Genomic DNA, 19,907 nt, shown 5'->3' on the forward strand with positions numbered 1-19,907 from the left:
CATGAACTATTTGCAAATTAAATATAAAATGGTACACACAAGTAATGGGAAAGCAAAATAGACAACTTATAAAATTACCTTTTTTTATAATACTAAAGAAAAATTGGAACATCTAAGTATGATTTTCACCCTATATTTTACATTCTCTAGTTTAATAGTAGAACCCACAGAAAACTGGCTACAGTTGATGCTGAATTGGGATCCTCAACAGAGAGGAGGACCCATTGATCTTGCTTCGAAGCAGCCAAGATGTTTTTTATTAATGGATCACATTCTGAATTTGAAGGTTAGTTTCCATGGTGTCCACTTTGTGAAACCAGCATTGAAATTAAAATTTATTTACAAAATGAACATAAATATGTTTTAATCATCTTTACCTCATGCTTATTTAAAAAAGAAAATATTTATAGAGCTAATGCTTTTATATTCTTTAGCAAACCTTCTTCTCAATTCTGCTTCTTCTTACTGGTGATTGTTGATTAGTCCTTTGAAGCATGTTTTGGATTTCTTCCTTCCCTGTATTGGTGTCTATTAATCTTGGTCTGATCATACTGGATTTGGTTTAGAGAGGAAGGTTCCTACCCGGTGTTCATGGTTCTGTACTTATTCTCCTTCCTATAGTCCATGCACCATGAACTGCCCATCTCATGTTCTGAAAATGCCTTTTCATCCTCCTGTCCAAGAAATTGTACTTATTTATTATTTATTATTTATTAGTTATTATATTAATGTTTTAACTTTATTAGTTCTTTCTTGCCTATCAAGTCAAGTCTAAACTGATCTTCTTATCTTTTTTTTTACTTTCCTAATGCAACCCCACTCCAGCCAAACACTTGCCTCCTACCTGCTTCTCTTACCCTTTACCTCATCCAGAGCCAGCTCTTCAGTGCTCCTTATGCTGTCAAGCTCATTACCCGTTTTTGTGCTTTCACAGATGCTATCCTTCTGCATCTCCTTACCTACACTGGCCCATACTCCACTCTCCTTTCTCTGAATGTTCTCTACCACACAATATATCACTTAATCATATTTCTATATTTTCTAATTGTTTCTCATATTCCATTCATGCCACTCAAGGATGGAATTATTTTATTATTTTCATTAACATTCCTCCTTGCCCTCCATACTCCCAATCCATACCCAGCATTCTGTACACAGCAGGATATGTATCAGATTCTCATTAAATATTCATCAAATGAATGAGAGGTTTAGATAGTTCTCTTATGCTGTACACCCAGAAACAACTTTCATTTGTGAACTTTCCACATTTATTGATTGCCTTTAGTGTCCAGGATTTCAAAAACTGAAATGAGAAATTATAATCATATAAGTTTTATTCTGATTTTGCTCTAACTTATTAAAGAGGAACTTGAGGGCATGTTGAAGTATTTTTGGCTAACATTGAAAAATCTGGCTTCTCAGTTTGGTTTTCTTCTGTTGTGCCAAGGAATAGATCACTTCTCACAGTGTTAGCAAAGCAGGAGTTGGTGACCCCTTTTAGTTCTTTGTTGTCTTTCAGAAATTTTGGTTATGCATGAACCAGGTATCTCAGACATTTTTTCAGACATTTCATAGCCTTGTTTCTACTTGGAAGGAGTCTGGAGCGGAAGGAGTCTGGAGCATCTGATTGGCTTAGACCATGGGGCAAGAATCTTCTTTATAGGCTTAGTTGTCTATAGACTTGAGTTCAGTTTGCAGCACCGCTATTTACCTGTCTGTAAATTTGGGCAAATGTTTGCCTTTTTTAGCTGAGGGACAGTAATATATTCCTCAAAGGGTCAATATTATTGTGGGACTGTGCAGAAGAATAAGGCATGCATGGGGTGCTCTGCAGAGTAGTTCAGGAGTACTCTATCATGCTTCCTGGACATGATAACAGGACTGAATTTTAAATGATAAGTAAAAGTTAATCGGGAGAAGAGTGGGGGGGAAGAGATTTACAGCCAGGGGAACACCATGAGCAAAAATATAGAAGCATGAACTGCAAAACAGCTTGGTATTACTGTAGGATATTTTTCTAGGGTGTTTATATGTTATTCAAGGAGAGAATGATGTCTATTTGATTTTCATTAAAAAAAAAACCTATGAAATATTTCTTTCCCTTTTAAAAAACAGAGTCTGATCATATATTTTCCAACTATTTATTATTAAAAACTTTAAATATGTAGAGAAGTTGCTAAGAGTATACTGAACCTACCACTGAAAATAATGGTGAAACAATTATTCAATTATTCCTTTGGCCTCCTCTTTTATGCTCTTAACTGTAACTATATTCTGAGACTCTCTCCTTGGTCTTCCCTTTTTCCCTATTACTTTTCCTTTCTTTTCTTTTCTTTTTTTTTTTTTTTTTTGGCTTTTACAAAGGGGGTTTATTTGGTTACACAGTTACAGTCTTAAGGCCATAAAGTGTCCAAGGTAACACATCAGCAATGGGTACCTTCACTGGAGGATGGCCAATGGTGTCTGGAAAACCTCTGTTAGCTGGGAAGGCACATGGTTGGTGTCTGCTCCAAAGTTCTGGTTTCAAAATGGCTTTCTCCCAGGACATTCCTCTCTAGGCTTCAGTTCCTCAAAAATGTCACTCTCAGTTGCACTTGGGGTATTTGTCCTCTCTTAGCTTCTCCGGAGCAAGAGTCTGCTTTCAAAGACTGTCTTCAACTGTCTCTGTAAGCTGAAGCTCCTCTCTCAGCTCCTGCGCTTTCTTCCAAGTGCCCCTCGAGGCTGTAGCAAGCTCGCTCCTTCTGTCTGAGCTTATATAGTGCTCCAGTAAACTAATCAAGGCCTACGCTGAATGGGCAGGGCCACACCTCCATGAAAATTATCCAATCAGAGTTATCACCCACAGTTGGGTGGGGTGCATCTCCATGGAAACAATCTAATCCGAACGTTCCAACTTAATCCCCACTAATATGTCTGCCCCCACAAGATTGCATCAAAGAACATGGCTTTTTCTGGGGGACATAATATATACAAACCGGTATAGTACCTTTTGCAAGGAAAGTTAGTCAGATTTTTAAACTGATTTTTCCTTCTCCTTTTTAAAAACTGGTATACAGTGAACACTTGTGTGGTAAACATGATAAAAGGAGTAAACTTGGATATCTAACTTTCTCTTTGCCCTGCTCCCTACAAACTCCAGTTCCAGTCCTCACTATTGTATTACTCTTGTGTCCTGTTGGAAACATACATGCAAAACCAAATGGCACAGTGTGTGTGCACATACAAACGACTAAGGCATCACTGAGATCACAGCGTGTAACAGGCTCTGCGTCTTGATGCACTGAATAAATCACACTGTGCAGAAGTCTTTCCAGAGGAGTCCAGAGAGACCAACTCATCCTCCAATGTCCTGATTTTGGTTGTTGCCGTTGTCGTGATTAGCTGGTGTTGGAGGGTGATGTGAAAAAGTTCTCTCCTGAGTGTGGCCTTGTGAGTCCGTCAGTGTTGCTTTCTGTTTAGAGACCAGTTTCATGATGGTTTGTCTTCCTGGTGGTGTTCCTCTACTCTTTTTTTTTTTTTTTTTTTAAATATTCATGATTTTTTTTTATTTTTTATTTTTTTATCTTCATTTTATTGAGATATATTCACATACCATGCAGTCATGCAAAACAAATCGCACTTTCGATTGTTCACAGTACCATTACATAGGTGTACATTCATCACCTAAATCAATCCCTGACACCTTCATTAGCACACACACAAAAATAACAAGAATAATAGAGTGAAAAAGAGCAATTGAAGTAAAAAAGAACACTGGGTACCTTTGTCTGTTTGTTTCCTTCCCCTATTTTTCTACTCATTCATCCATAAACTAGACAAAGTGGAGTGTGGTCCTTATGGCTTTCCCAATCCCCTTGTCACCCCTCATAAGCTACATTTTTGTACAACTGTCTACAAGATTCATGGGTTCTGGGTTGTAGTTTGATAGTTTCAGGTATCCACCACCAGCTACCCCAATTCTTTAGAACCTAAAAAGGGTTGTCTAAAGTGTGTGTAAGAGTGCCCACCAGAGTGACCTCTCGGCTCCTTTTGGAATCTCTCTGCCACTGAAGCTTATTTCATTTCCTTTCACATCCCCCTTTTGGTCAAGAAGATGTTCTCCGTCCCACGATGCCAGGTCTACATTCCTCCCCGGGAGTCATATTCCACGTTGCCAGGGAGATTCACTCCCCTGGGTGTCTGATCCCATGTAGTGGGGAGGGCAGTGATTTCACCTTTCAAGTTGGCTTAGCTAGAGAGACAGGGCCACATCTGAGCAACAAAGAGGCATTTGGGAGAAGGCTCTTAGGCACAATTATAGGGAGGCCTAGCCTCTCCTTTACAGCAACCGTCTTCCCAAGGGTAAAACCTATGGTAGAGGGCTCAACCCATCAAACCACCAGTCCCCTATATCTGTGGTCATGTTAGCAACCATCGAGGTGGGGTAGGCTAATACCCCTGCATTCTCCACAGGCTCCTCAAGGGGGCACTACATCTTTTTTTTCCTTGTTTTTCCTTTTTTTTTTTTTTTTTTAACTTTCCCTTCTTTTTTAAATCAACTGTATGAAAAAAAAGTTAAAAAGAAAACAAACATACAATAAAAGAACATTTCAAAGAGACCATAACAAGGGAGTAAGAAAAAGACAACTAACCTAAGATAACTGCTTAACTTCCAACATGTTCCTACTTTACCCCAAGAAAGTTACCTAATATAGCAACATTTCTGGGAACTTGTTCCTACTATATCCATCAGAAATTAACAGACCATAGTTATTCCTGGGCATCCCCAGAACACTAAATAGCTTATGTGTTCTTCTTGGATTATTGTTCCCCCTTCCTCAATTGCTCTCTATTGCTAGTTCCCCTACATTCTACATTATAAACCATTTGTTTTACATTTTTCAAAGTTCACATTAGCGGTAGCATATAATATTTCTCTTTTTGTGCCTGGCTTATTTCGCTCAGCATTATGTCTTCAAGGTTCATCCATGTTGTCATATGTTTCACGAGATCGTTCCTTCTTACTGCCGCGTAGTATTCCATCATGTGTATATACCACATTTTATTTATCCACTCATCTGTTGAAGGACATTTGGGTTGTTTCCATCTCTTGGCAATTGTGAATAATGCTGCTATGAACATTGGCGTGCAGATATCTGTTCGTGTCACTGCTTTCCGATCTTCCGGGTATATACCGAGAAGTGCAATCGCTGGATCGAATGGTAACTCTATATCTAGTTTTCTAAGGAACTGCCAGACTGACTTCCAGAGTGGCTGAACCATTATACAGTCCCACCAACAATGAATAAGAGTTCCAATTTCTCCACATCCCCTCCAGCATTTGTAGTTTCCTATTTGTTTAATGGCAGCCATTCTAATCGGTGTTAGATGGTATCTCATTGTGGTCTTAATTTGCATCTCTCTAATAGCTAGTGAAGCTGAACATTTTTTCATGTGTTTCTTGGCCATTTGTATTTCCTCTTCAGAGAACTGTCTTTTCATATCTTTTGCCCGTTTTATAATTGGGCTGTCTGTACTATTGTACTATTGTCATTGAGTTGTAGGATTTCTTTATATATGCAAGATATCAGTCTTTTGTCAGATACATGGTTTCCAAAAATTTTTTCCCATTGAGTTGGCTGCCTCTTTACCTTTTTGAGAAATTCCTTTGAGGTGCAGAAACTTCTAAGCTTGAGGAGTTCCCATTTATCTATTTTTTCTTTTGTTGCTTGTGCTTTGGGTGTAAAGTCTAGGAAGTGGCCGCCTAATACAAGGTCTTGAAGATGTTTTCCTACATTATCTTCTAGGAGTTTTATGGTACTTTCTTTTATATTGAGATCTTTGGTCCATTTTGAGTTAATTTTTGTGTAGGGGGTGAGCTAGAGGTCCTCTTTCATTCTTTTGGATATGGATATCCAACTCTCCCAGCCCCATTTGTTGAAAAGACCATTATGACTCAGTTCAGTGACTTTGGGGGCCTTATCAAAGATCAGTCGGCCATAGATCTGAGGGTCTATCTCTGAATTCTCAATTCGATTCCATTGATCTATATGTCTATCTTTGTGCCAGTACCATGCTGTTTTGACAACTGTGGCTTTATACTAAGCTTCAAAGTCAGGGAGTGTAAGTCCTCCCACTTTGTTTTTCTTTTTTAGAGTGTCTTTAGCAATTCGAGGCATCTTCCCTTTCCAAATAAATTTGATAACTAGCTTTTCAAAGTCTGCAAAGTAGGTTGTTGGAATTTTGATTGGGATTGCATTGAATCTGTAGATGAGTTTGGGTAGAATTGACATCTTAATGACATTTAGCCTTCCTATCCATGAACATGGAATATTTTTCCATCTTTTAAGGTCCCCTTCTATTTCTTTTAGTAGAGTTATGTAGTTTTCTTTGTATAGGTCTTTTACATCTTTGGTTAAGTTTATTCCTAGGTACTTGATTTTTTTAGTTGCTATTGAAAATGGTATCTTTTTCTTGAGTGTCTCTTCAGTTTGTTCATTTCTAGCATATAGAAACATTACTGACTTATGTGCATTAATCTTGTATCCCGCTACTTTGCTAAATTTGTTTATTAGCTCTAGTAGCTGTATCGTCGATTTCTCAGGGTTTTCTAGATATAAGATCATATCATCTGCAAACAATGACAGTTTTACTTCTTCTTTTCCAATTTGGATGCCTTTTATTTCTTTGTCTTGCCGGATTGCCTTGGCTAGCACTTCCAGAACAATGTTGAATAACAGTGGTGACAGCGGGCATCCTTGTCTTGTTCCTGATCTTAGAGGGAAGGCTTTCCGTCTCTCACCATTGAGTACTATGCTGGCTGTGGGTTTTTCATATATGCTCTTTATCATGTTGAGGAAGTTTCCTTCAATTCCTACCTTTTGAAGTGTTTTTATCAAAAAGGGATGTTGGATTTTGTCAAATGCTTTTTCAGCATCTATTGAGATGATCAATTGATTTTTCCCTTTTGACTTGTTAATGTGTTGTAATACATTGATTGATTTTCTTATGTTGAACCATCCTTGCATGCCTGGAATGAACCCCACTTGGTCATGGTGTATGATTTTTTTAATGTGTCTTTGGATTCGATTTGTAAGTATTTTGTTGAGGATTTTTGCATCTATATTCATTAGGGAGATTGGCCGGTAGTTTTCCTTTTTTGTAGCATCTTTGCCTGTTTTTGGTATTAGATTGATGTTAGCTTCATAAAATGAGTTAGGTAGTGTTCCATTTTCTTCAATGTTTTGAAAGAGTTTGAGTAAGATTGGTGTCAGTTCTTTCTGGAAAGTTTGGTAGAATTCCCCTGTGAAGCCATCTGGCCCTGGGCATTTATTTGTGGGAAGATTTTTGATGACTGATTGGATCTCTTTGCTTGTGATGGGTTGGTTGAGGTCTTCTATTTCTTCTCTGGTCAGTCTAGGTTGTTCATATGTTTCCAGGAAATTGTCCATTTCCTCTACATTATCCAGTTTGTTGCCATACAGTTGTTCATAGTATCCTCTTATAATTTTTTTAATTTCTTCAGGATCTGCAGTTATGTCACCTTTTTCATTCATTATTTTGTTTATATGGGTCTTCTCTCTTTTTGATTTTGTCAGTCTAGCTAGGGGCTTGTCAATCTTGTTGATCTTCTCAAAGAACCAACTTTTGGTGATATTTATCCTCTCTATTGTTTTTTTGTTCTCTATGTCATTTATTTCTGCTTTAATCCTTGTTATTTCTTTTCTTCTACTTGGTTTAGGATTGGTTTGCTGTTCATTTTCTAGCTTCTTCAGTTGATCCATTAGTTCTTTGATTTTGGCTCTTTCTTCCTTTTTTTTTTTTTTTTTTTAATCATCATTTTATTGAGATATATTCACATACCACGCAGTCATACAAAACAAATTGTACTTTCGTTTGTTTACAGTACCATTACATAGTTGTACATTCATCACCTAAATCAATCCCTGACACCTTCATTAGCACACACACAAAAATAACAAGAATAATAATTAGAGTGAAAAAGAGCAATTGAAGTAAAAAAGAACACTGGGTACCTTTGTCTGTTTGTTTGCTTCCCCTACTTTTCTACACATCCATCCATAAACTAGACAAAGTGGAGTTTGGTCCTTATGGCATTCCCAATCCCACTGTCACCCCTCATAAGCTACATTTTTATACAACTGTCTTCGAGATTCATGGGTTCTGGGTTGTAGTTTAATAGTTTCAGGTATCCACCACCAGCTACCCCAATTCTTTAGAACCTAAAAAAGGTTGTCTAAAGTGTGCGTAAGAGTGCCCACCAGAGTGATCTCTCGGCTCGTTTTGGAATCTCTCTGCCACTGAAGCTTATTTCATTTCCTTTCACATCCCCCTTTTGGTCAAGAAGATGTTCTCCATCCCACGATGCCGGGTCTACATTCCTCCCCGGGAGTCATATTCCACGTTGCCAGGGAGATTCACTTCCCTGGGTGTCTGATCCCACGTAGGGGGGAGGGCAGTGATTTCACCTTTCAAGTTGGCTTAGCCAGAGAGAGAGGGCCACATCTGAGCAACAAAGAGGCATTCAGGAGGAGACTCTTAGGCACAAATACAGGGAGGCCTAGCCTCTCCTTTGCAGCAACCATCTTCCCAAGGGTAAAACTTATGGTAGAGGGCTCAACCCATCAAACCACCAGTCCCCTATGTCTGTGGTCATGTTAGCAACCATGGAGGTGGGGTAGGCAAATACCCCTGCATTCTCCACAGGCTCCTCAAGGGGGCACTACATCTTTTTTTTTTTTTTTTTTTTTACTTGTTTGTCTTTTTTATTTTATTTTTTTTTTTTTTAACTTTACCTTATTTTTTATATCAACTGTATGAAAAAAAAAGTTAAAAAGAAAACAAACATACAATAAAAGAACATTTCAAAGAGACCATAACAAGGGAATAAGAAAAAGACAACTAACCTAAGATAACTGCTTAACTTCCAACATGTTCCTACTTTACCCCAAGAAAGTTACATAATATAGCAACATTTCAGTGAACTTGTTCCTACTACATCCATCAGAAATTAACAGACCATAGTCATTTCTGGGCATCCCCAGAACGTTAAATAGCTTATCTGTTCTTCTTGGATTATTGTTCCCCCTTCCTTAATTGCTCTCTACTGCTAGTTCCCCTACATTCTACATTATAAACCATTTGTTTTACATTTTTCAAAGTTCACATTAGTGGTAGCATATAATATTTCTCTTTTTGTGCCTGGCTTATTTCGCTCAGCATTATGTCTTCAAGGTTCATCCATGTTGTCATATGTTTCACCAGATCGTTCCTTCTTACTGCCGCGTAGTATTCCATCGTGTGTATATACCACATTTTATTTATCCACTCATCTGTTGAAGGACATTTGGGTTGTTTCCATCTCTTGGCAATTGTGAATAATGCTGCTATGAACATTGGCGTGCAGATATCTGTTCGTGTCACTGCTTTCCGATCTTCCGGGTATATACCGAGAAGTGCAATCGCTGGATCGAATGGTAGCTCTATATCTAGTTTTCTAAGGAACTGCCAGACTGACTTCCAGAGTGGCTGAACCATTATACAGTCCCACCAACAATGAATAAGAGTTCCAATTTCTCCACATCCCCTCCAGCATTTGTAGTTTCCTGTTTGTTTAATGGCAGCCATTCTAACCGGTGTTAGATGGTATCTCATTGTGGTCTTAATTTGCATCTCTCTAATAGCTAGTGAAGCTGAACATTTTTTCATGTGTTTCTTGGCCATTTGTATTTCCTCTTCAGAGAACTGTCTTTTCATATCTTTTGCCCATTTTATAATTGGGCTGTCTGTACTATTGTCATTGAGTTGTAGGATTTCTTTGTATATGCAAGATATCAGTCTTTTGTCAGATACATGGTTTCCAAAAATTTTTTCCCATTGAGTTGGGTGCCTCTTTACCGTTTTGAGAAATTCCTTTGAGGTGCAGAAACTTCTAAGCTTGAGGAGTTCCCATTTATCTATTTTCTCTTTTGTTGCTTGTGCTTTGGGTGTAAAGTCTAGGAAGTGACTTCCTAATACAAGGTCTTGAAGATGTTTTCCTACATTATCTTCTAGGAGTTTTATGGTACTTTCTTTTATATTGAGATCTTTGGTCCATTTTGAGTTAATTTTTGTGTAGGGGGTGAGGTAGGGGTCCTCTTTCATTCTTTTGGATATGGATATCCAACTCTCCCAGCCCCATTTGTTGAAAAGACCATTATGGCTCAGTTCGGTGACTTTGGGGGCCTTATCAAAGATCAGTCGGCCATAGATCTGAGGGTCTATCTCTGAATTCTCAATTCGATTCCATTGATCTATATGTCTATCTTTGTGCCAGTACCATGCTGTTTTGGCAACTGTGGCTTTATAATAAGCTTCAAAGTCAGGGAGTGTAAGTCCTCCCACTTCGTTTTTCTTTTTTAGAGTGTCTTTAGCAATTCGAGGCATCTTCCCTTTCCAAATAAATTTGATAACTAGCTTTTCCAAGTCTGCAAAGTAGGTTGTTGGAATTTTGATTGGGATTGCATTGAATCTGTAGATGAGTTTGGGTAGAATTGACATCTTAATGACATTTAGCCTTCCTATCCATGAACATGGAATATTTTTCCATCTTTTAAGGTCCCCTTCTATTTCTTTTAGTAGAGTTATGTAGTTTTCTTTGTATAGGTCTTTTACATCTTTGGTTAAGTTTATACCTAGGTACTTGATTTTTTTAGTTGCTATTGAAAATGGTATCTTTTTCTTGAGTGTCTCTTCAGTTTGTTCATTTCTAGCATATAGAAACATTACTGACTTATGTGCATTAATCTTGTATCCTGCTACTTTGCTAATTTGTTTATTAGCTCTAGTAGGTGTATCGTCGATTTCTCAGGGTTTTCTAGATATAAGATCATATCATCTGCAAACAATGACAGTTTTACTTCTTCTTTTCCAATTTGGATGCCTTTTATTTCTTTGTCTTGCCGGATTGCCCTGGCTAGCACTTCCAGAACAATGTTGAATAACAGTGGTGACAGCGGGCATCCTTGTCTTGTTCCTGATCTTAGAGGGAAGGCTTTCAGTCTCTCACCATTGAGTACTATGCTGGCTGTGGGTTTTTCATATATGCTCTTTATCATGTTGAGGAAGTTTCCTTCAATTCCTACCTTTTGAAGTGTTTTTATCAAAAAGGGATGTTGGATTTTGTCAAATGCTTTTTCAGCATCTATTGAGATGATCAATTGATTTTTCCCTTTCGAGTTTTTAATGTGTTGTAATACATTGATTGTTTTTCTTATGTTGAACCATCCTTGCATGCCTGGAATGAACCCCACTTGGTCATGGTGTATGATTTTTTTAATGTGTCTTTGGATTCGATTTGCAAGTATTTTGTTGAGGATTTTTGCATCTATATTCATTAGGGAGATTGGCCGGTAGTTTTCCTTTTTTGTAGCATCTTTGCCTGGTTTTGGTATTAGATTGATGTTAGCTTCATAAAATGAGTTAGGTAGTGTTCCATTTTTTTCAATGTTTTGAAAGAGTTTGAGTAAGATTGGTGTCAGTTCTTTCTGGAAAGTTTGGTAGAATTCCCCTGTGAAGCCATCTGGCCCTGGGCATTTATTTGTGGGAAGATTTTTGATGACTGATTGGATCTCTTTGCTTGTGATGGGTTGGTTGAGGTCTTCTATTTCTTCTCTGGTCAGTCTAGGTTGTTCATATGTTTCCAGGAAATTGTCCATTTCTTCTACATTATCCAGTTTGTTGCCATACAGTTGTTCATAATATCCTCTTATAATTCTTTTAATTTCTTCAGGATCTGCAGTTATGTTACCTTTTTCATTCATTATTTTGTTTATATGGGTCTTCTCTCTTTTTGATTTTGTCAGTCTAGCTAGGGGCTTGTCAATCTTGTTGATCTTCTCAAAGAACCAACTTTTGGTGATATTTATCCTTTCTATTGTTTTTTTGTTCTCTATGTCATTTATTTCTGCTTTAATCCTTGTTATTTCTTTTCTTGTACTTGGTTTAGGATTGGTTTGCTGTTCATTTTCTAGCTTCTTCAGTTGATCCATTAGTTCTTTGATTTTGGCTCTTTCTTCCTTTTAAATATATGCGTTTAGTGCTATAAATTTCCCCCTTAGCACTGCTTTTGCTGCATCCCATAGGTTTTGGTATGTTGTGTTCTCATTTTCATTCGTCTCTATATTTAGCAATTTCTCTTGCTTTTCTTCTTAACCCACTGATTGTTTAGGAGTGTGTTGTTTAACCTCCAGGTATTTGTGAATTTTCTAAGTCTCTGATGGTTATTGACTTCTAATTGTATTCCATGTGGTGGGTAGAGAATGTGCTTTGAATAACTTCAATCTTTTTAAATTTATTGAGGCTTGTTTATGTCCCAGCATATGATCTTTCTGGAGAAAGTCCGTGAGCACTAGAAAAGTATGTGTATCCTGGTGATTTGGGATGTAAGTTCTGTATGTGTCTGTTAAATCTAATTCATTTATCAGATTGTTTAGGTTTTCAATTTCCTTATTGGTCTTCTGTCTGGTTGATCTATCTATAGGAGAGAGTGATGTGTTGAAGTCTCCCACAATTATTGTGGAAACATCAATTGCTTCCTTTAGTTTTGCCGTGTTTCTCTCATGTATTTTGTGGCACCTTGATTGGGTGCATAGACATTTACGATGTTATTTCTTCTTGCTGAATTGCCCCTTTTATTAGTATGTAGTGGCCTTCTTTGTCTCTCAAAACATCCCTGCATTGAAGTCTATTTTATCTGAGATTAAAATTGCTGCACCTGCTTTCTTTTGGCTGTAGCTTGCATGAAATATTTTTTTCCATCCTTTCACTTTCAGTTTCTTTGTGTCCCTGTGTCTAAGATGAGTCTCTTGTATGCAACATATTGATGGTTCATGTTTTTTGATCCATTCTGCGAATCTATATCTTTTAATTGGGGAGTTTAATCCATTTACATTCAGCGTTATAACCGTGAAGGCATTTCTTGAATCAGCCATCTTATCCTTTGGTTTATGTTTGTCATATTTTTCCCCTCTCTCTATTAATTTGCTTTATTGTACCCATACCGAATCTCTTTAGTACTGAACCTTTCTCCAAGTCTCTCTGTCCTTTCTTTGTTTCTCTGTCTGTAGGGCTCTCTTTAGTATCTCCAGTAGGGCAGGTCTCTTGTTAGCAAATTCTCTCAGCATTTGTTTGTCTGTGAAAAATTTAAGCTCTCCCTCAAATTTGAAGGAGAGCTTTGCTGGATAAAGTATTCTTGGTTGGAAATTTTCTCACTCAGAATTTTAAATATATCGTGCCACTGCCTTCTCGCCTCCATGGTGGCTGCTGAGTAGTCACTACTTAGTCTTATGCTGTTTCCTTTGTATGTGGTGAATTGCTTTTCTCTTGCTGCTTTCAGAACTTGCTCCTTCTCTTCCGTTTGACAGTGTGATCAATATGTCTCGGAGTGGGTTTTTTGGATTTATTCTATTTGGAGTTCGCTGAGCATTTATGATTTGTGTATTTATGTGTTTAGAAGATTTAGAAGTTTTCCCCAACAATTTCTTTGAATACTCTTCCTAGACCTTTACCCTTTTCTTCCCTTTCTTCCCCTTCTGGAACACCAATGAGTCTTATATTTGGACGTTTCATATTATCTGTCATATCCCTGAGGTCCATTTCGATTTTTCAATTTTTTTCCCCATTCTTTCTTTTATGCTTTCATTTTCCATTCTGTCATCTTCCAGGTCACTGATTCGTTGTTCACTTCCTCTAGTTTTGTACTATGAGTGTCCAGAATCTTTTTAATTTGGTCAACAGTTTCTTTAATTTCCATAAGATCATCCATTTTTTTATTTAGTCTTGCAATGTCTTCTTTATGCTCTTCTAGGGTCTTCTTGATTTCCTTCTCCCGTACTGTGGTCTCATTGTTCATCTTTAGTTCTTTGAGTAGCTGCTCTAGGTGCTGTCTCTTCTGATCTTTTGATTTGGGTGCTTGGGCCTGGGTTATCCATATCGTCTGTTTTTTCATATGGTTTATAATTTTCTGTTTGTTTTGGCCTCTTGGCATTTGCTTAACTTGATAGGGTTCTTTTGGATTTGTAGACCATTGAAGTCCTTATCTCTAATTTATCAGATCTACAGTTTGTGGAGTACACTTTCTCTAACTAACCAGCAGGTGGCGTCCACGAGCCACCTGTTCTCCACAAGCCAGTTCTCCCCTGCTTAGCCTTTTGGTGAGTGGGGGAGTGAGTCTTGTGGGCCCAATTGGTGTACCAAGCTTGCGTGTGTAGTTGGTGTTGCCTGCCCTGTATATGTGGGCGTGTTTCTGGGCAGTCAGGGAGGGGGGGTGGCTTAACAATCAAATCTCCCTGTGATCTATGGACGTTTGTGGGTTAACGATGCTGCCGCAATAGTCTAATCCTTCAGTTCAGTCCTTGCCACAGTTTATCTCTGCCACTGACCCACAAGTCCTTGATATTGGGTATGGCTCCTGAGACTTGCAAGTGGGCCCCTCTTCCAGGCGTGCACCCCGGGTCCTGTTGAGGGATGTCTGTGCTATGTCACAGGTGAGTGCCGTCCCCCAGGGCAGTTCTGGGCTGCTGGGCTGTGTAGGGAGGCTCCCAGTCTGCTGAAATGATTGGCTGAATGGGGCTTTGTTAATTCACACTGCCTCCACCTTCCCAACTCTGGGACAATCAGCTGAGGTTGCAGGGAAGGCTAATGTCCACACCCAGTTTTGTGGTGTGTGCCTGTTATTTGAAGCGCTTCCATCACACTGGGTTGTGTGGGACAGCTCTGGGCTATGGGGTTGGCGACGGGCAGGAGTGTTTCCTGTCCACCAGGATGATGGCTGTGAGCAGACACCCCCCTTTTCTTGGGAAGTTGTGGTGTTTAGTGAATTTTCTCAGCCACTGGATTATTGCCTTTTGTCTCAGAGCTCTCTTAGTTCTGCTCTTGTCTTGACCTGCCCAAATTGCAAGTCTTTGAAGCTTTCTGTATTGGGCTTCTTAGAGTAATTGTTTTAGAAAAAGAAAAAAGGATTAAAAAAAAAGGCCCTCCTCAGAGATCTAATGGGTTATTGAAATGCTAAGAGAGAAAGCAATTAGGGCCATTAAGGAAAGTTCCACAGGGCAGAGAGATCAGCTTTTCTTCGGAATTTGCATATGAGCCTCAGGGCCTGAGCTCTACCCTTCCCCTTTCTATGTTCACCAGAACTCCAAAAATCCTCTGCTTTTATTTTGGAGTTTTTCGTGCTGTTTTTTTCTATACCTGTCTCCTCTCTGCTGGGCTGGCTGCTCTCAGATTCTCTGGTGTCTGGTCTCAGTCTATGTATGGTTGGAGTTTGGATCAGTAGAATGAGTTTCTGATAAGGGCTGCCACTGCAGTTCTCCCTTATCCTTCCCGGAGCTGACAGTCCCTCCTCCCATGGGACTGAGCGTGGCAGGGAGGGGTGCGGGTCCCCTGGCCACAAAAACTTACAGATTTCGCTGATCTGAGCAGTTCCACGTTTTCATGAGTGTTGTATGAAGTATGCCCAAAGTCAGATTGCTCTGTGGTGTCCAATCCACGCAGTTCCTGGCTTTCTACCTACTTTCCTGGAGGAGTAACTAAAACATACAGCCCAGCAGTCCGCCATCTTGCCCCGCCCTCCTTTCTTTTCTTTGTCAATTTTTCAGGTCTATAGCTTTAGCTATAAACTGTATATGCATAACTCCCAAATTTATCTCCCCAGTTGTGGCTTTCTGCTGAGTATTTATAACTACTATATGACTATACTGGCATCTAAGACTCAATATATTAAAAATTGAGCACATCTACCTCCCTAAATCTCTTCTTCTATATCTTTTCCTATGACTCGTATTTACACCATCACCTTCCCTTTTACCTAGGTTGGAACCTTTGACTGTCTTATACGATTCCTTCTCCTTCAATCTACATATGCAATTATTCTGTCAGATAATGTATTCTGAGCTTGTCAGCTTCTCAAGTTAAAAAACATTCTATAGTTCACTGTTGCTTTAAAGTCCAAAGCCTTGCAGTGATATTCAGATCTTATCTGATCTCATCTCAACCTATACTTTCAACCTTATCTCCCATTCTGCCCTAAAGGGACACCATTTTAGGTACATTGAAACTACTTATATTAATTTGAATTACTTATAGTCTCTCATTATACTCATCCATTTCTACCTCTGCCTACCTTGAGTTTTTTGCCTAGAAGAAACTTTCTCCTTACAATCTTTTCTCATTCCAATCTTTATTCCTTTTCAAAAGATTTGGCACAAATAGTTCCCCCTTCATTAAATGCCCTCTTGTTTGTACCAAGCAATCTCATAAGGCTTCTGCATAATACTTCACATTTATCATAGTATCTATCACATTTTGCCTTGTATTTTAGTTTTCTTAGTATGACTTGATATCTTCTGTTTGACCATAGTCTTATAGAGGGCGAGGATCATAAGTTACTTAATTTGCATGCCCACTACCACCACCACAACACACTTAATAGTATGTACCATATAGGCATTCATTAAATATTTCATTGAACAAATAGATAAATTTAAATTGTATTTCTTCTTTCTTTTGCTCCCATCTGGCTCAGAGCTTTGGTGAGTAGGATGCCATGATCACTTACACTAGTTTGACATTTACCCTGTCTAAAAGTCAATGTCTGCTTCAGGATTTTCACCCTAAGTTTCTGCTATTGCTGTCAGTGGCAGCTGTCAAAGTGTGAAAACTGCCTAGGCTAGAAAGGTATGAAAGTTCTCAGTTGGTATGCTTGTTTCTTAAGTCTTTGTTGATTTTGAAGATTCTCAACCCTGCCTACCCCCACTCCCACTCCCACCTCCCTTAAGCATAAAGGATTATTATGTGTTAAAGGAAAACATCTTAATAATCTGCTGAGAAAAATAATGGCAATTCTGTTATGGCATTTGGAGTTTGCATGAAAAAAGGATCATATTGTGTTCATTGAGCAGCTGCAAGAAGGAATAAAGTTGTAAGGCATGCAACTAGGTGAATGAACCTTAAGGACAGTATGTTAAATGAAGTAAGCCAGAAACAAAAAGACAAATATTTTAGTGCCTCACTAATTTGGACTAAATATAATGTGGGAATTCTGAGAATTGAATTCAAGAGCATAGGTTAACAGGAGAAGGCTTATTGTAAAGGTTCCTAGATTGTAAACTCTTACAGCAGTCATGTCGATTCCTGAGTTGTTATGGTTATTTCTAAATTCTGAGATGCTGAGCTCTTTGTGTATAACCTGGTCATTTCTTGGAACTTCAGGTATCTGTGTGACACCTGAGACTCAGAGCTAGAGTTCTGCAGCTATGAAAGTCAGCATTACCCCATACAACAACTGTTAAAAAAGAGATCATCAGACTTCAGTTAGAGATATGAATGAAGCTGATCTCGTTAGGACTAAGGCAAATCAGACTAAAGGGTAAAGGACAATATTGACTGTATTTTAAAACTTCAACTTCTATGTGAGACCAAAGGAAGAGATGTTTATTTGGTGCAAAATTTATATTTTCTGTAGCACACTATCTAATTTAACTTGTATGATCAGTTTATTTGAACACCATAATTACATAGAACCTTGAATAGGAAGTGAGATCTTTTTGGTTTGTACAAGTTAGTGTGATGCCCTAATACATCCCAGAGTAATTTGGGCAGAGAATAAAAAAGTATTTGCAATGCCCCCTTGAGGGACTGGGAGAAAATGTGGAAATATTAAACTTTCCCACCTGGGAATTCCTGATATTTTTGCTAGTATTGGGAACTGTCAATTTAGTAGGCCAAGCCCTCGATCTTGGAACTTACCCTTAAGAAACTTACTCCTGCAAAGGAGAAGCAAAGCCTGCTTATAACTATGTCTAACAGTTACCCTAAGAGAACCTCTTTTGTTGCTTAGATGTGGCCTCTCTATCTAAGCCAACTCTGCAGGTAAATTCACTCCAACCCCCCCACCCCCCAATGTGGGACATGACTCCCAGGGGTGTAAATCTCCCTGACAATGAGGGACATTACTCCTGGGGATGAACCTGCCCTGATATTGTGGAATTGAGAAAACCTTCTTGGACCAAAAGGGGAAAGAGAAATGAAACAAAATAAAGTTTCAGTGGCTGAGAGATTTCAAATAGAGTCGAGAGGTCATTCTGGAGGTTATTTTTATGCATTATATAGATATTCCTTTTTAGTTTTTAGTGTATTAGAATAACTAGAAGGAAATACCTGAAACTGTTGAACTATAATTCTTGAAGTTCATTGTATAACTATATAGCTCTTATGGTGTGACCGTGTAATTGTGAAAACCTTGCAACTGACACTCCCTTTATCCAGTATATGGACAGATGAGTAAGAAAATAAAGACAAAAATAAATAAATAATTGGCGGGGGGAGTGGGATAAGTGGTATGGGATGTTTTAGCTGTTCTTTTTTATTTTTATTCTTATTTTTTTTTTTGGAGTATTGAAAATGTTCAAAAATTGATTGTGGTGATGAATGTACAACTGTATGATGATACCATGAAGATTATCTGGTATGTGAATATATCTCAATAAAATTGTATTAAAAAAATTGTATTGTGTTCAAAAGTTTGACGTCAACTCTATGACCGTTCTTGGTTACCTGAAAAGAGCCCACCTGATTCAGCCTCTTGCTCATTTGGACTGCAGAAGGCTGCTTTCAATGGGACTTTAAGTGAGAACATTAAGACTGTTTCATATCTAACTTTGGGCCCGTAGGCAAGTCATTTAACTGCTCTGAGATTTGGCTTAATCTGAAAAATGAGTGTAACAGTGCTTTTACTGTTGAGAGACCAAGCTCTTCCATGAGATGATTCTTTCTTGAGGCAACATGAGGCAGTCAGACAGATAGGAGTTCAGATCCGAGCTCTTCCAGTTATCAGCAGTGTGATCCTGAACAACTTTTTTTTGAAAAAGCAGTTTTTATTGAGATAACATTCACATACCATACAGTCCATCCGAAGTGTATGATCAGTGATTTTTAGTATATTCACAGAGTGGTGTATTTATCACCACAATCAATTTTAGAACAGTTTCATTACTCCAAAAAGAAAACCCCATATCCCTTAGCAGTCACCTCAATCTGTCTGTCCTCCAGCCCTACATAACCACTGATCTATTTTTGTCTCTATAGATTTTAGTAGATCAGCATTTTATATAAATAGAATCATACAATATGTAGTAATTTGCATCTAGTTTCTTTCACTTAGCCAAATGGTTTTTTTTTATTTAAGTATTATTATTTTTTAATTAGAGAACTTGTAGGTTCCCAAAGTCGTTTAAAAAATACAGCATTCCCCATATACTCCCCTCTTGTTGACACTTTGCATTAGTGTGGCACCTTTGTTACAAGTGATGAAAGAATGTTAAAATAGCACTATTAATTATAGGGCCATAGTTTACATTAGGTGTGTTTTTCCCCCATATACCACCCTGTTATTAACATCTTGAATTAATATCACACAATTTGTCATAATTCGTGAAAGAGCATTCTTATATTTGTACTATTAACCCCAATCCATAGTCCACATCAGGGTTACACTGGTTATACAGTCCCATGTTCTGTCTTCTATCATTCTGGTAACATAGATGACCCAAAACTTCCCCTTTAACCACATTCACATACATAATTCAGTGCTGTTAATTGCACTCATGGTAATGTGCTACTATCACCCACCACTCCATTTCTAAGCCTTTACAATCAATCAGAATAGAAATTCTGTACAAATTAAGCCTCAGCTCCCCTTTCTCTACCTCCAGTCTATTCGTGGTAACCTGTATTCTAGATTCTAACTCTTATGAGTTTGCGTATTACAATTAGTTCGTATCAGTGGGATCAACAATATTTGCCCTTTCGTGTTTGGTTTATTTCACTGAGCATAATGTTCTTATCCATGTTGTCACATGCATCAGGACTTC

General features: G+C 38.2%; 1 protein-coding gene across 4 annotated transcripts in view; it reads left to right on the forward strand.

Moving 5' to 3' along the window:
• Window positions 1-19,907, forward strand: part of CHUK (component of inhibitor of nuclear factor kappa B kinase complex) — a 63,088-nt gene that overhangs the window by 23,619 nt on the left and 19,562 nt on the right. For all 4 annotated transcript variants that reach the window (XR_005211943.1, XM_037804772.1, XM_037804773.1 and 1 more), the window contains exon 9: window positions 151-286. Coding sequence is in view for 3 of the 4 variants with exons in the window: in XM_037804772.1 (XP_037660700.1) it covers window positions 151-286 (136 nt within the window). In the remaining variant the exon portion in view is untranslated. The remainder of the gene's footprint in view (window positions 1-150; window positions 287-19,907) is intronic.

Source organism: Choloepus didactylus, chromosome 15 (genome assembly GCF_015220235.1).
Source record: "Choloepus didactylus isolate mChoDid1 chromosome 15, mChoDid1.pri, whole genome shotgun sequence".
Taxonomy (NCBI): Eukaryota; Metazoa; Chordata; class Mammalia; order Pilosa; family Megalonychidae; genus Choloepus; species Choloepus didactylus.